The 17,340-nt window shown below is 38.8% G+C and overlaps 2 protein-coding genes across 4 annotated transcripts; one reads left to right on the forward strand and one right to left on the reverse strand.

The window, feature by feature from the left end:
* Positions 1–69: 69 nt before the first annotated feature.
* On the reverse strand, positions 70–4,669 carry LOC120003330 (kinetochore protein SPC25 homolog; the record flags this gene model as incomplete). Its single annotated transcript, XM_038852280.1, has 8 exons — positions 70–557; positions 1,260–1,544; positions 1,792–1,914; positions 1,999–2,088; positions 2,218–2,331; positions 3,089–3,235; positions 4,125–4,190; positions 4,357–4,669. Coding segments are annotated over 8 exons (1,149 nt in total), but the record flags the coding sequence as incomplete, so codon positions are not given.
* Positions 4,670–5,943: 1,274 nt separating this feature from the next.
* Positions 5,944–17,207, forward strand: LOC120004016 (protein MODIFIER OF SNC1 1-like). 3 transcript variants are annotated; one of them, XR_005469425.1, is made up of 12 exons: positions 5,944–6,228; positions 9,136–9,212; positions 10,021–10,101; positions 10,188–10,232; positions 10,426–10,801; positions 11,328–11,430; positions 12,347–12,421; positions 12,556–13,728; positions 13,798–13,849; positions 13,927–14,194; positions 14,301–16,831; positions 16,902–17,155. XR_005469425.1 is itself a non-coding variant. In XM_038853215.1 (11 exons), the coding sequence occupies exons 2-11, from the start codon at positions 9,181–9,183 to the stop codon at positions 16,728–16,730; spliced, it is 4,635 nt and encodes a 1,544-aa protein (XP_038709143.1). In that variant the 5' UTR covers positions 5,944–6,228; positions 9,136–9,180; the 3' UTR covers positions 16,731–17,155. The 3 variants fall into 3 exon arrangements, 1 of the variants encoding a protein (XP_038709143.1); XR_005469424.1 differs by having other exon boundaries at positions 5,945–6,228; positions 16,919–17,207; XM_038853215.1 differs by having other exon boundaries at positions 14,301–17,155.
* The last annotated feature ends 133 nt before the right edge of the window (positions 17,208–17,340 follow it).

Below are 17,340 nucleotides of genomic sequence, written 5' to 3' on the forward strand. Positions count from 1 at the left end.
TCTGTGTGCATTAGTTCTTCCAATCCCAAAGAGAAATGCCTCCTCAAAAGTTCACCCAGAAACAAAGAGTTCAACAATTCGTACTTCGTAGTATAAACTTATCTTGGAGCAATCCAGTAAATAATGCAATTATTTGGGTACAAATAGCTCAATCATTAAAAGAAATTTGCAGGTTTGTATATCATATAAGATGAAACTATGAACTGCGCAAACAAAAACTGACATTAAATAATTAGTTCACACACAATGGAAATTCTAGAATGAGGAACGCAAAATTATAGTTGTCGCCTTTACGTTTCATCTATTCCTACTTCAATGCACAAGACAATAATAACATCAGCTAGAGGTGAGGCATTCTTGGCTGATGAAAGAAAATACCTTGACCCTTGCAGCTCTTCCAATCTGAGGCTTCTCATATTGGAAACAGGATTCCTGCCACAATGTCAGTAATAGAGCCAAAATGTCACAAGTAATGACATGCTAAGGAAGTTGGGGCCTGTGATGCACAACATCAAACAAGAGGTCACCAAAACACTCCTCATTTTCTCATTCTGAACCTGCAACATATTTCAAGAAACAAATATCTGCATCAGTATATTGTGTGCGGTGTGCATCACAACTATCAAAGAGCACCACATAAAGGATTATTTCCTCCGTGCATGGCTAACAAGGATTATTTTCTCTGTACATGGCAAGGATGCAGAAGATGTTCTCTTTCATTAGAATAACTCGAAGCAACAAAGAACAATTACAAGATATCTGAAGACGAGAATTGCTTGAGCTAGTAAAAGTTCAGGTGCTTTCAAAATGCACAATCATGAGTTGTCCTAAAAGTAACAAAAATTGCCTAACAAAACAATTGCAACGATCCAGAAACTCTCTTAACACAGCATGCTGAAGTTGATGAAAAAATATGAGTTTAGTGTAGATGATCTTACAGCATAAACCGCCAAAAAAGTGCAATACATTTTAAAATGTGTCAGAAGGAAAGAAAAAAAAAAGAACCAACGGAAACCATAATGATAACAAATGCTTAGGAAAGCTCAAGCAAGATATTATTACGAGTTAATATGGCCATAATTTTCTCCATCACAATGTCTCTCAAGCCCACCCCCACCCCCACACAACGTGTTTTTTTAGGCCATACGGTAGCACTCGAAGCATTAAACACGGAAAAAATTGGTCATAAGAATAGTATAAATTTACATGCAAATGACCTTGTAAGGCAAGAACCATGTATAACAAGTAGATTACAATACCATAAAGAGCATATGATGCAGACATTGGAGATAAAATTTCTGTCTTAACCCTTTTTCCCAGGTTAACTTTCTTGGAATGGCCTTCAGCAGCTCTATCATTTTTCTTAAGCAGTGATTCAATTCCATGGTTAACTTCCTTGAGAAGCCTACTGATATCTCTCTGTTGAATTTGATGCTTGTCCTTCTTAGCTGGTGATTCACTTCTTTCCGTTGAAACTGATGAAAGGGGAGCAGACACTGATATCGTGGAAGTGTCTTGACAAATTACAGAGTGGGACGTAATTCCTAATAATCACACATCATAGGAAATATGTATTATTTATGAACAGTTCCAATAAAAGGATGGGAAAAGGACTTCATAAGCATGTATGCAAGTTACTTCAGGAATTAACTACCCGCCTAAATATAATTACTAGAAAATTAGCTGGGCAATATAACACTAAAGAAAAAAACAGGTCCCCACTATTTAGAAGTTGAAAACTTTCAAGCAAGCATGATAGACAAAAAAAAGATGCAAGAGATTATATTGTACCAAGCATTGTAGCTTCCTGAAACTTGTCCCTCATTATTCTGACAAATCTGAACAAACCATTAGTTCTGTTCAACACTTGGATCAACTCTTTGGTGTCATCAATGTGTGGATCACAAGTCAACACTGAAGTCGAAGAGCCAAAGACTTAACAACAGATACTACAACAATACATAACTAAAATACATCAGCAAGTGAGACCGTACTCACATGTGTAAGTATCGTTTTGATGGCGAATGGTGATAGAGCACTCTTCATATGGATTTTTCAAATTAATGTTGCTAAAAGTGAACTTCACGCCTAGAACACAAAGCAAGTAGTAAGTGCAGAAATCACTCCTGACAATTTTTCCTTTTTTGGGTTGTGTGCGTGGGGGGGTATATGAAGAAGAAACAGAACAGATTGGCACAATCAAATGGGCTTTATTACCATGTCCTCCTTCAATTTGAAATCCAAGGACCCTAATGTACCACGAAATGGCCTCTTCAATTTCAGCTTTATGTGCACTGCCTCGCTTTACCTTCCCTTCAAATATAGCCAAATCTATAAACAAACCCAAAAAGACAAAAATAAGAAAGAAATATCATAGTAAACCATATTACCTTTTCTTTCAACATACAATATAAAAGGTCAAAAAAAAAAAAAAAACTTCTTTGCCTCTTAAAAAGAAAAATATAAGAAATATCATAAGAGCAGGAATCAGAATCCATACATTCTTTGGCGCTGTATACAGACGTTTAAAAATAATACTTTCTTTAAATTTGTTTTCTGGTAAAATTCCTCTTTTAAATTTCAGATTACAGGTTGCAGCAGGTGCACCATAATGATTTCCAGGCTGTTCCAACCTATATTCGTACACGACAGCACTCAATCTACCTATAATTCTTTCCGAATGAAAAAGATAATGTATTAAAGGGCACCAATTAGATGCAACACACGCAATCATTTACAAGAATCCAGCCATAATTGTTCACTGCTAATCGTTTGACCTATACAATCAAGCAATCAATTGACATGAAGCAGGTTAAAACAAATCACTAGTTGGAGAGAGACAAACTAAAAAACAAGTCTAGGACATACCTCAACTCTTTCATAGGGATATCATAAAACAAATATGATACTCTAGCACCAAGGAACAAAGTCATACTAGTATAAGAATAATAACTACTATCTATATGCTAGCACGGTTTGCAAAGAAAAAAATTCAATATATTCAACCTCCATACACACGTTAAGACTTTTCTACAACTGTAGAATATTAACCAGTCATAATCGAATGATACAAGAAAAAGAAAATTACCTAAAGATTGTTGTGACATGATTGCTGCATATTCATCCCTCTTAGCCCTCTCAACTTGCACAGTTCTTCTGAGTTCCTCTATTCTAGCTTTTGTGACTAATATGGAGTCCCTTGTCGCCATCTGCTTGGCCTCTTTACAGGTCTTAACTGAACGACAACAGAGGAGAAAAAAAAAAGCTAATAAGTCATGAGATCTAATAACTAGTGAGCAAAGAGGAAAAAAGAAGATACATGTATTTACATGCGAATTGGAAAGAACAAAATCAATGGGAATGAACAAGTCAAATTACCTTTCTTCAGTTTGTCTTTCTAGATGTGCACAATTGTTTAGAGGCAAAAACCATCTAAAATAAGGTTTGCCAATTGCAACAATCTTCTTGCAGACAAAAGACCTTAACCACAACTGAGAGAACATCCCCATAAACTACTATTATTTACTACTGCATCAGCATTCGAAGCAACTATTTTGACACTCACATACATCAGAAATGGCATAAACAATACATTTTCCTCGAGAGTTTGAGATTTACCAATTGAATATTTTCAACGAAATGCTCATCTTAACCTGGAATGAAATGAGGGATTTGCCACTCAATCCTGTCACTTCACGTAGTTTACATTTATAAAGATACTTTGACCGCTTTGTATTATGCAAATTTCCTGTCATCAAGTGTCCCTTGTTGGAATGCACTCATTATGTCTTGCAGTGATTCTTGAGGAAAGAAATGGATTTGCAAAACATGTGTCGATAGTAATCAATTCAAAACCATATTACCATTCTGACGTGAACCAAATAGTCCATATATGTTAACTAGTCACGAATTTTAGCTTCAGTAACAAAATAACTTATTCATCAATTGCACCATTAGAAAATTATATTTGCATAGTTATTCAGCATAACAACCGAAAAGCTGCCAGTTACTAGTAGTACATTCATATTTAAAACACTAAATAGCAGATACGGTTAACAATAAAGATAATTAAGCAACCGTACAACACGCCAAGATCAACTGAATTTGCTATACCAGAGCAATACCTCCTAGAACTTTCACAAATTCATCCTCGGCGTCTCTCAGGCTAGCTTTCAACTGCAATAAATTCCCTGAAAACAGAGAAAAAACAAATTAAAAACAGGAAAATAGTAAAGTCAGAATAATAAAAAAAAAGTACAAACCCTAGCTCTAGTCCCACTTTCGTGTTCTCTTGAACGATAATCTTCCATTAACCCCGAATATACACTTCTACTAGAATAGAAACCTGATTCCGACCTTGATTGCGGACAGTTTCTTGCGCTCTGGCATTAATCGATTCCAGAGATTTTTGAAACGAAGAAGCGAAGGACTCCATCTTCTGCTGCTGAATCGGTATCTCTCTTTCGCGGACTAATATCAGCCACTCCATCTTCGTCCGTAATGAGATCTCGGTGGAGTTTACGAATGCGAATGTGCAGGCTCTGTGTGAGAGAGTGATTTTTTGAATGAAAAGTTTATCCAGCCCGCCATTTTGGTTTTCCGGGGTGGTGGGACAGTTGGAGCCGGGAGCGTTTAAATTAACATATCTGTGTGCAGGGAAAAAGTCAGGTCAAAATGGAGGTCATCATGGATTAGACCGTATGATCTGATGATATATGATCGTGCCTAATAAATAAAGAAACTACTAATTGCCTAATTGGTGAAGAGATACCAATTATTGCCATTAATGATTATTTTGACTTCCAACCAAACCAATTTTTTTTTTTGCATTGAGCAACCGTAATCATATAATGGTTGCCTTTTAATCACACTTCACTCTCACAAATTGTTTCACCTACCCAGTGGCTTTGTTTGGATGAACTTTTTTGGGTGTTAAGTAAGGGGCACTAACTTGATGGGACTGAATAAACCCTATATTTATATTGGAACATGTTGGTTATAGTGTGATACGGTGATACCGAGTCCATGCTGCATATAGGAATTAATTATTTTCATCCATTTGGCCATACAAAGCCACAAAGGACTAGGGATGACAGTTCACCTTGTACTCTCAGCTTTCAAATAGTGGTTTGCCAGTTTGGGTTTAGGTCCAGGTCCCTTTTCAATCAGAATGGGCCGGGTCCGGGTCCGGGTCCATTTCAATCAGATTTGTATTAATTATTACTAATGTAAGCTTTATGCGTGGTAATTGGGCGAATGTTTGTTGGCGTGGAAGACCCGTTAGAGAAAAAACAAGGCCTTTTGGTGGCCCACACTAATTTCCCATAGTAATTAACCTTACAAATATTAATTATTTTCTAAATGCCATTTCTATTTTAGATTAATACCAACCACAATAGTGCAATTCTGCTTGGGACAATAAAATGTATTGACTGATGTGTTTTGCTAAGTGACTATGAATGATAATGAAATAATACATATATTGGTATAATGATGTAAATGTGTTTACTAGATTTTTGGTGCAATTGAGGCGGAGTCCAGTATTGATTTTTTATATAGCTGTGAGTATGGTTTAAATGTAACCTATGTTTGGAGTCAACATTGAGACCAATCATGTCTCAAACTTCCACGTTCCACCCAATAAAATGGGGAGAACAAATTTGAATCATTAGAAATATTTTTTTTACATGGTCCATTCAATAAGTTAGCAAACACCCTCCATGACTAATTAAAAAGCAACCATTTTGGCGGCATGTAATAGGATATGTTGGCTCGGTTGACAATCGGTTGGATTAAATATATGTGTAAAAGGTTGGATTATAATGAAAAGTAAATTTCGGTATTAAAAAAAGAGAGAGAAAAACAGGATATGTTGTTTGGAAAAAATTATCATTTTTTTTTTGTTTTGGGAGAGAACATCCAATTAATTATATTTCGACATCAGGGCAACTCCTCTCTCTCTTCAGCTCTCTCTCCCTCTCCCTTGCCAGTCCCCTACCTCTCTCGTTCTTTTTTCCGATCTAAAAACTTCCTCCCAGTCGTTGCCTGCACCTTACGTCGCCCCCTCTCTCTCTCTCTCCCTCCCTCTCATTTGCGATCTTGTGAGAAAACAGGAAAACCTGCGAGGGTTTCGATCCGTTTGCTCTCTCCCCCATCCCTCGAAGTGCTAGATCGATTTTCTGTATCTAGGGTTTCACAGGGAAGCCACTAGTTGTCTCCTTGTTTAAGGCAAGTTGTTCTCTGCATTATTATTCGAAAGTATTATTGATAATCATAATCAGAAAGTATTTTTGATATCAAATTTACGGCTCTCTATGTTCCCAAGAAAACTGAGACTCTAGCCATTACGGTTTGTTATGATTCTTAGTCCATGCTCTTGTGCTTTGATTGTTGTGGATTTTTAAGCAGTTCCGTTTGGAGATTTTGTGTTAAGTTATGATGCTTGCTGTTTTTGGGGACTGTTAGTTTCTGCTAGTTTGGGGTTTACTTTGAGCAGCAAGTTTCGTGATGAATTATGAGTGTTGGTAGGGTTAGGTTGATTATTTTACCTAAAATCATGCCTGGATCATTTGCTTGATTTGTAACAGTTAGTTTTTGCTTCTTTTGTATTGTATGCATTTTGAGAATGGTCAGATTGTGTTGATGGATATCCGTTGAAGGCTTGAAGCTTATGTTTGTAGCATGTATTTATTGTATTGCTTGCAAAGAGCAGCATCCATGAGATTATTCTCTTGGTTTTTTGTGCTTGAAAAATGAGTTAGTGGTTGAATGCAGCGATGTATGTCAGCTTTCTTTCCCTTCGGTTTGATTATGCTTAAGGATGGTTGAGTTGTTGTTGCTGATGGCATTAGCAACACAAGATGAGCTGAGAAGCATCTTCTAATTCTGCAAAGGCTAATCTTAGCAGTTCGAAGAAAAGAGTTTGCAAGTGTAGCCGTGTAGGTCAAGTTTCTCTTCATGGGTTAGATTGCAAGGAGATTAAACTTTCCCGGTCATAAGAATAGCAGGTCAGTGTAAACTGTAAAGAAAACCGTCAGATGTCAGACTTGACCCCAACTTGGACAAGACAAGGTGGCGTGATATGCTACTTGTAAGAAGGAGCTATTGTTTACAAATTGGAGATAGAAAACTAATATGCCGAAATCAAGGAGTATTGGTTACGGCCCTACAAGATCTGTGTGTCTTGGGGTTAAGGGAAATGAGCTAATGGATTATTGACTGGCAGGACTTTATTTTTCTGTCTGTAGTGCATAGAGGTGATTTATTTAAGTGAAGAGATTGTGGGGAGACATAGTGGAGGGGAGAGATTTTCGCCCGACGTCATTGTAGTTGAGAATTAGTAAATGTTTGAAATGACCCTGAATCAAATTGAGAATTTGACTGAACTTTGAGTCTGTTTTTGTTGAATTCTGATTTTCAATGAGGCAATCCTATATTTAAGTCCTATTATAACTATTGCATGCTATTTCAATGTTGATATGCTGCTATACAGTTGTGGCTGTGAATTACTTGTGGAAGAAATTTATTTTCCTAGGAAGATTTTTTAAACTCTCGACAACACAAATTGTCTTTGTAGATGATGTAATAATGCTAATTTTGTAGTACTCCTTTCTGGAAACAATGAATAGGAGTCACCTTTAAATTTATGCTACGCCCTTTCTGCCAGTTATTCCTTCAAAAATAGATATGTTGTTGAGATGGATATTGAATCACCAATACAACCTTAAAGCTGGAGTGGTGTGGCTGTTGGGGGATGTTACAGGTACAAGTGGGCATGAATTTTGAAGAGAAGTTGGGTTTTTTTGTTAAAAAAATAATATTTCCACATAAGGATTGAGGATTATTTGTGAATATTCCTAGAGATAGTGCAAAAATTTGTGACTGTTTTTCGCTTCTCTCATTTTTGTAATGATATTCCTCCTATTTGTAATGTGAATATTCTTAGAGATAGTCAACTAGTCCTAAATACTGTAATTTATTATCGTTCTGCCAAGCCTTCCTAGCATCTGAAGTCCTTATTTGTTCTGGGGTGCGGCAAGGGCTTACTCATCCGAGGTTGAGTGTGGTTGTTAATAAAGATTATGGTGTAGGAGGCCTTAACCATTGGGTAGTGGTTTAATTTGTCATAATGCCTCGTTTGTACCCCATGATTCCTCCATGCACCCAAACACAAGATAGGATTCTAGCTAATGAGTGGGTGCTGTACATTTCTATATTTTCCTCCTAGTTAGTCTTCTCCAAATAAGAATAATAGAGTTTGCTTGATCTTCTTTTTTAGTCCAGTTTCTTTGGATCCTTCCTTGAAGTCTTAGTTGTGGTAAATTTTTTCCCCATGTGTATAAGATACTATTCATTTCTAGGGTACTTGCGTGCGGGTAGCAGTGATAGAAGATAAGATGTGAGAAATCTGCTGAGATTTTCTAGGCATGCGCATCGTGGAGATTTTGGTGTGGTGTTGTGTTTAACTGGTATATGTTTATCATTCTTAGGTGTATCGGACTTTTGACACTTATAATTTCTCTCTCTCTCTTCCACTTTGTATTTATTGTTTTTTAATGTCCTTTTAGTATGCGTTTGTGCGTGTTTAATTCACTGAAAAAGAAGCCCTTTTACAGATAATATTAATTGTCAACCATCTTGACTTCAATTCTTAGCAGATTCTTATAGGACCTGGCGGTTATTTATGTCTGTAAAACTAACAAGGTCCGATGTCAAACCCAAGGTCAAATTCAAACCCAGTGCTTGATGTTCTTGCCTGCACTGTTCAAGGCAGAGAAGCCTTACCTCTGCTGCTCTGCAGTGAAGGGAGATAGTTTTCACTGTTTGAAGTTTGAACCTATTATGCCCATTGCAATGAAGCAATTCCTTTCCACTACTTTTAGGTTTACCCTCTAAATAGCATTTTTAACTCAGTATAACTAAATGTTATATAAGCTTGCTATTGTATTGTTACATTTGCTGAACTAATGTGGTGCAAACTAGATGAGAAATTAAAATTTTTTTATTTATTTTATGCCTAAGTATAAGTGGTTTTCATATCTGTATTTTATTTATTCATAGCTATTTATTTCTTTGAAATATGCTATTTTTTTAATTTTGTAACAGGTTTAGTTTTTGTTGTTGAAATTTGTGCAGGTTGTGTCAAATTTAATTTGATGATCTTTCAACGACAATTGAACTATGACATCAAACATTTTAACCGGAGAGAGAAGGTATATTGTGTTCCATTGTTTGGTAGAAGTAGCATACATGATACATATGATCTACCAGAAGCATAAGCTGGCTGATCATTATGTTAAATGATATGCACAAGATCCTTGACTATCATTAGTGTTGAAAGTCGGGTGTATGATTAATCATGACTTAGTATTGGTCATGGAATTGTTTCCACCTTTCTCAGGCTGCTTGTATTTTGAACATAAATGTTAGTATGGAACAGTGAATTTATACATAATTGTTAAGGTTGATAGCTTTTGGTGTTTACTTTTTATGTGTTCTTATGATGTTGTTAGGTTTGTGTTATTTTCTTGTCCTATTGCAGTCATTAGTGGAACCATATTTGGTCCTTGATCCTTCTCCTACTAGGTGGTAACAAAGACACCATCACTTCGTTTTACGCAATGCAAATGCTTACCTTTTTGAGAGCAAGAGGTCCTCGATAATTGATTGTTGGAAGAAATTTAATATCTTGTTAGGGAATTTATGTTCTAACTGTAGCAATGGGCTGGGTGTGAGTGGTTACTTTCAACTTTTGTGCTAATGTAGCAAGTCTTGGTGAACCCCATACCATCTTACTTTTGAAGTGCCTATGTTCAGCCCTCTTCTGGGATTTCTTTGTCATATTTGACATGGAATCGAGCAAATTTTTTTGTAGCTTTTAAAGCATTCATTGTTATATTGCAGTTTTGCTGATCCCAACATCATTTGAGATAAAGGATTTGATGATGATGATGATTGTTATATGATAGTTTAATCAGCATAGTGCATATGTTATTCACTAAGATCCTGGTATTGTTTCAGATGGACCTCTGCAAGAAGAGGAGGCATGACTGTCTTGGGGAAAGTTTCTGTTCCGAAACCTATAAATTTACCCAGCCAAAGGTACTTGATTGGCTGATGAAAAATTGCTAGTTCAAAATATCAAGATCCACTCCCTGAATAATTTGTTCTCTTTCTGTTATTTCAAGGTTAGAAAATCATGGTTTGGACCCAAATGTGGAAATTGTCCCCAAGTGAGTTACTCTCTCTCTCTCTCTCTCTCTCTCTCTCTGTGGTTGTGTGTGTGTTGTGTGTCTGTTCGCATTTTTCTCTTTCTGCAGTTGTTATTTTTTGTTAGCAAGATGGTTTTGTTGTTAATCTATATACAGATGAGAAATATGTTTTATTTGCTTTGATTGATCCATGCATTTGACATGCACTTGTTAGGGGCACCCTTAGCTGGGGCAGCAAATCATCTTCTTCTGCATCGAATGCATGGGGTTCTTCAACTCTTTCGCCACAAACTGATGGTGGTTCTGGTTCGCCAAGCCATCTGAGTGCCCGTCCTTCGTCTGGTGGAAGTGGTACTCGACCATCAACTGCTGGCAGTGACAGAGCCCATGAAGCTAATGCTAATGCTTGGGGTTCTAATTCTAGGCCATCATCGGCTTCTGGAGCTTTGTTATCAAGTCAGTCATCACTTACATCACTACGTCCCCGTAGTGCTGAAACAAGACCTGGTAGCTCACAATTATCTCGATTTGCTGATCCACCGTCGGAGAATTCAGGGGCATGGGGTGCAGCTGGAATGGCAGAAAAGTTGGTATGGTGGTTTTTCTTTAAGTTAAATCATATTGAATTTTCATCCATTGTTGGATTAGTTTTTTTCCCCCTCCAGTGTGTGCCGACAACAATATACATCCATTTATAGTTTATGGTTGGTATATTTGGTGCAGTGGAAGTGTGGAACCTTTTTTTAGCCATATTGGGACATAATTTTGAGTAGTATGATAAATTCATCGGAGGATAGTAGTGAATTATTGGATTAACCAGTTTCATTCACCTTCAAATTTGAAAAGGGATTTGTTTTGAGAGCAGTTTAGTGAGGAAGTGTTTGCTTGTTTTTAACTTCGCCACAACCCTTAATTTGGTTGACATAAGATTACTGGATTGCTTCCACTTGGTTCTATTGATCATTGGTTTACTTAGCTGTTGTACTCTTTTGTTTCTCATGCATTACGTTACTTGCTTCCAGTTCTGCCCTTAACCACATGGTTCTTCCCCTGTGGTTTTTGTGTAGTTTAGAATTGCCTTCTTGCGGTTTGTTTAATTTATTCTGAAATTTGCAGGGAGTTACATCAGCTAAGAAAGATGGGTTTTCTCTTACATCTGGAGACTTTCCTACACTTGGTTCCGAAAAAGACAACGATGGAAGAAATTCAGAGCCCCAAGGTTATTTTTCATGTTGCCTATTGTAGTGCATTGCTTGTCTCATGCTTTTAAATTTTCTGCTTGTGCTTTGAAGTCTGGTTTTCATTAATATTTTTGTTGTGATTTCAGAATGAGTGGATTTTTTGTGTGTGCGAAATGACCTTTTCCTTTTCCGTAAATTTGTGTGCTCTCGCATTATTTTCCCCCAAATTTGAAGTCATGGACAACAAATCGATGCTCTAAGATTACTATATTTGATTTCTCATTTGTTAGCGCGTTGTCATACCATTTTGTAAGAGGAAATTTTAAGAATGCTTGGTGCTGTTCATTGAGATAGTGAGGAGGGGTCTTTAAGAATTAAGATGATAGTTTGTCTTATCTTTTGTCATCAGAGTTTATGTTTTTAACAAACGCGCCACTTGAATAGAACTCCAGGTGCTTTTGTCCGAATTGTGTAGCAGAGTAATTGCCAAATTGGTGCTTGCATTAAGATATTCTTGGTTTATTATTTTCTCAAGTGTGGCTAAGCCAAGGGTCAGTAATTATGTGTTGGCATTCTGATTCTGTGAAATTGTGCATTCAAGTTTATGATTTGTTTGATTAGTAATTATGTGTTGTTATTCTGATTCTGTGAAATTGTGCATTTTCGTTTTATGATTTGTTTGATTATGTTTATCACCATGTTAGTTTTTTTTGAATGAAAAAATCTATTAAAGCACCACGACGGTGCAACCCAGAAAATTACAGGGAGGATAACTTCATAAGATCAAAAATGTTCCCTGAGAAAGAAAAACACCATGATTTAAGGCAGTCAAACCAGCAATCTATGAAAACACCATGTTAGCTACGTGATATTTGAACCACATGAGATGGAATTCAATTTTTTAATAGCATTTTTTAAGCTATTCCTAATTCTTGATGAACTATTTTATTACAGACCATAGTTCTCATGGTCGTCCTGGATCATCTTCTGGTGGAGCAACAGTGAAAGATGGGAGTGGGACTTCTGATGGTCTGTGTTTCCGCAGCAACCTTTTTTTCTCCCTTCTAGTAGTCAGGATTTGCAATTCTTCCATGACTTTCTGTATCTGGTTCATTGGATTCTGCCATCTTCTCAATGTAGGAGTATCTGTGTTCATATTTCAGGTAATGCTTCTATAAATTCAAATGTCAAGAGTGGAACTGCAAATTCTTGGAGAAGAGATAACTCCCCATACAATGAAGATGGAATGAGGCCGAATGTGGAGAAATGGCCGGTGGATCCTCCACCACATCACAATCCAAATTTGCCCCCACCTCATTATGATGCATGGCATGGTCCTCCTGTAAATAATCATCCCGGTGGCGTATGGTATAGAGGACCTCCAGGCGGTCCTCCATATGGGGCTCCTGTTACTCATGGTGGTTTCCCAATGGAACCATTTCATTACTATCGTCCTCAGATTCCAGCTACTGCTCTTGCCAATCAACAGCCAGTTCCACCTCCTGGTGTAGGACCAAGAGGGCACCACCCAAATAATGGAGATATGTACAGGCCTCATATGCCTGATGCTTACATACGCCCGGGTATGCCAATTAGGCCTGGTTTCTTCCCTGGTCCTGTGGCCTATGAGAGCTACTATGGCCCTCCCATGGTCTACTGCAATTCCAATGAACGAGATATTCCATTTATGGAAATGACAGCTGGTCCTGCATACAACAGGCATTCAGGTCAAACTGCTCCTGATAATAGCAATTTGCATAATAGACCTTGTGGATATGGTCCTCCTGGGAAGCCATTGGTCTCAGAAGTGGAATTTAGTCAGTCTCACGATCCTTGTAGACCGTACAAGGTTCTTCTGAAGCAGCATGATGGTTGGGATGAGCAACATGATCAGAAGTTGAACGAGAGTGGTGCATCATATCTTGAGAAGGAGGACCAGCCAAGAAAATCTTGGGACGATGACTTGCAAGGAGATTACAAAAAGGATGAGGAGATGCACATAAAAGGAAGAACAACTGGGGAAAAGGCTTCTGCGGCTTCAGACATCCAAGGAGGCAGCTCTGTCACTGCCAAAGTAAATTCAACTGAAATTGTAGGATATGTGATGGCACACAATGAACATTTTGTGAAGAAATCAGAAAACATGGCCGTTGTTGTTCCAGAAGGCCCTGCAGCCTTAAAAGACTCCAGCCTGATACAAAAAATAGAAGGTTTAAATGCGAAAGTTCGGGCTTCAGATGGACGACAAGATGTCACATCTGTTCCCGTTAGGGAGGAGCAGAGAAATAAATTACCAGCTATTGGTTTTAAGGCCAACCATCCATCAAATGATGCTGGTAATAGTCCTGTATATCTTGTTAGCTGTCGTATTTGTACTGTCACTAAAACTCTCTCCCGTGAATCAGGTGTTCATGCTGGAGATACGAGATTTGATGCCAGTTTAACTGCAACCTCTAGGTTTGTTTGCAACTTTAGGCTTCTTTTCAAAATGTTTCACTTACAGTTGAGGAAAACACTAATATGAGGGAATGCAGGAGACCTGCTCACGGCATGCACAACAGACCTGATCATCGTGGCAGCAAAGGAAGATTTAATGTGCAAGATGCTGACGGGTGGCAAAAGAAAGCTTCGGCTGTGGACTCCCCAATTGCAGCAGCAGCTACACATTCTGAGAGTTCTATTCCTCTCATGCAAAACCATACATCTGTGGAGTCCACAGATAAGTCAGGGTCCTATCCTCAGGGAAAGGATGAGGGAGAGGCTGTGCAACCCATCTTCAATTCAAGTGACAGTCAGTTGCAGGTAATACATTCGTGGTTTGTGCTCCAGTTATATATATATGTATGTATGTATGTATGAAGTTTTGAATGCTGAGTTTATATACATTTGTGGTTTGTGCTCCAATCAGCGTTCTAAGATGAGAGAGCTAGCCAAGCAACGTGTTAAACAACGACAGAAGGAGGAGGAAGATCGGGAAAGAGAACAGAAGGCCAAAGCTCTTGCAAAGTTGGAAGAGTTGAACAAGCGAACTCAAGCAGTGGAAGGTTTAAATCAGAAGGCCGAGACTGATTCTGTACAGAATAAGCATGAAGAATCTCAAGTTTCTAATGAATCAACCTCGGTTATCAGTACATCTGCAGAACTAACCTCAACAAAGGTTTCTAACACAATTACAATTATGCAGACTAGTGAGAGTAGTTCCACCATAGTTGAAAAACCAACCTTTCTAGTTGGTGAGCTGCCTGTGGAGACTCTGAAGAGTGCAAACAGGGGACCTGTTGTGTCACAGATCCACGTGGAGTCATCACAAAGAGTTGATAATACTGATTCTCCTGACCTTGACAGTGCTCCACATGTAACTGGCGCCCCTAATTCTAAGCATAAGCGTATGGGCCATAAACAAAAGCAGAATATTCCATTGGAAAAAAGTTCTGTTGACCAGCTTATTTCTGCATCTACATCTGAAGCACCTAAAATTCATACTGATGCATCAGTTGATGTTTCTGCATCTATTGAGGTTGTAGCTTGTGAAATGGCATCTAGCCTGAAATTATCGGAGTCATCAGTACAACCAAGAAGGAAAAATAATAGGGGTGACAAGAACAAGCACAAGGCAGATGTTAAGTCATCCATGGATGCTGTACCATCATCCTTATCTAAGGAAACAAATATTCTTGACACTCCCACTGATGCCAGCAACCGGATGGCAGAAGAATCAGCATTGAATTCTAGTTCAGTTAGGTCAGCGGGTGCCGTTAAGGATTCAAACCAGCCCTCAGAGCCGCACTTGTCAATACCAAATGAAGATACTCATGGGAGAGTAAATAACCAATGGAAACTTCAGCATTCTCGCAGGATGAGAAATCAACAAGGTAATAGATCAGCAGAGAAATTCCATGGCGGTGATGCCGTTGTTTGGGCCCCTGTGCGTTCACAGAACAAGGCTGAGGTTGCCAATGAAGTCGGTGAGAACTCTGTAACTGAGAATACCAATTCTGTAAAGAACGACCTGTTGTTACAGAACAATCCTAGAAACAAGAGGGCAGAGATGGAGAGATACGTCCCAAAGCCTGTAGCCAAAGAAATGGCTCAGCAAGGAAGCTTTCAACAACCAGTGGCTCTTTCAACCGGGCAGACTGCATTGGAAGAAATTGTTGGCAGACCAGTTTCTCCAGCTGGACCTGCTACTCAGAAGGGAGGGCCAGCAATTGCGGCGGGGAATGGGGACTTTAAGCAGAATAGGCCAGGAAAAGTTCATGGATCTTGGCGCCAACGGGGTTCTGCAGAATCTGCCATGGGTCAAAGTTTGCAAGATAGGAAGTATAATACTTCAAACTCTAGCAAGAATGTTCCAAAATTAAATGAGAACCAGCAGCCCCGGAGGTCTGATGTAAGCTTGGTGAAAGGGCAACTCAAGCATACTGATGAATGGAATTCTTCTGATGGCTGGCACATGCCTGATAATTCTGAATCTTCTGCACCAGTCACAGTTCCTATTGTGAAAGAGCATGGAGTCAAAGGAAAGCGGCATAGCACAAAGGGACAGAAGGGCACAGGCAACACGCATGAGCAGGAGCAGAAGAAAATCAAAAGTGATGATGACATGGACAAATCTAACTCACAATCTTTAGATCCCGAGATATATCAAATAGAATTTTCAGCTGCTTCAAAAGACAATCGTGGAAGCCGGGAACGATCAACTTGTCATTGGCAACCCAAGTTACAGGCTTCTTCAGCTCCCAACGAAGGCACTACCCCTAGTATTGGCCAAGGTATAGGGGTTGAAGTTGGGAGAGGAAACAGGAGGGATCCCACGGAAACCACGGGAGGTAGTGTAGTTCAGTCAGTCTCTCTCTTGGAAAAAGGCAAAGTGGAAGAAGCTCCTGGTGTACGACATCCAGAGACCAAGAGAGAAAGGAAGATGTCGTCACTAAAGGAACAGTCCCACTCCCCAAACCAAGTTCCTGGTGGCCTCGGTGAACAGGAGCATTCATCAAATATGGATTTCGAACATGAGCAGTCATCTTTCGGATTCCAGAAAAGTGGTAGACATAATAGTCGATTTGGTAGGGAGCATGAATCTCGTGGTCATTGGGGTGCTGTGGGGCAAGATAATAAACAATATAATCAACCTGCTAATCGTGATAGACAGGCGAACACTTCCCACTATGAGTACCAGCCAGTTGGTCCCCACAATAACAACAAAGCCCACAACTTTGAGCAATCAAATGATGCTTCTCATAATACTGGTCCAAGATCAAGGGGTAGAGGCCAGAATCACTCCAGGCGTGGTGGCGGAAATTTCTATGGATCCCAAAGTAGCACATCTACTGTTTGATAGCTGGTTATGATGAGTGTTGGGGAAAGAGGTGTGATGCAATTCTTTCCAGGCTAGAAATATGACTCCACAATCGTTGCATCGATACCTTGAATTCTCAGGTATTCATAATAACTTTTGACAGTAAGTATGGCTGAATTACTAGTTATTCAAAGTTGAATTATCTGATAGGTGGCGGTGTTTATCAGGAGCAAGAGGAAAGCTGATGATGCAAAGGCCAAAATATCATTATAAGTCGATACGTGGACGGGGTTGATTTTTTTTTTCCCTTACGTTAATGTACTAATTTGAACATTGTGTAATTGGGTCATGTTTTGGGTGCTGTAGAAATCTTGTGTTGCTTCCTTATTTGTTGTGCTGTTTCTTTTGCACGAACAGCAGTTAAAGAGACTAAGTCCTGAGGAGATTTCTTGTTCTCCCGCTCACTGTGCCCCCAACACTTGAGTTAGGCGACTTCCACATGACCTTTGGCTTTTTATTTTCTGGCTTCTTTCTTTAAACCAGGGTATTTGTTGCCTACGACATCGAGGCATGGTTGATTCAAGCAAATTTCCTCGATGCAATGCAACTTACCAAGTCAAATTTCCTCTGATGCTTCTTGAAATTCTCT

Source organism: Tripterygium wilfordii, chromosome 8 (assembly GCF_013401445.1).
Source record: "Tripterygium wilfordii isolate XIE 37 chromosome 8, ASM1340144v1, whole genome shotgun sequence".
Lineage (NCBI taxonomy): Eukaryota > Viridiplantae > Streptophyta > Magnoliopsida > Celastrales > Celastraceae > Tripterygium > Tripterygium wilfordii.

Coding starts and splice junctions, on each gene's coding strand:
- LOC120004016 (XM_038853215.1), top strand. CDS start 9,181: ATGACATCAAACATTTTAACCGGAGAGAGAAG. Junction 9,213..10,020: donor ATTTTAACCGGAGAGAGAAG/GTATATTGTGTT, acceptor GTATTGTTTCAG/ATGGACCTCTGCAAGAAGAG. Junction 12,422..12,555: donor TGGGAGTGGGACTTCTGATG/GTCTGTGTTTCC, acceptor TTCATATTTCAG/GTAATGCTTCTATAAATTCA.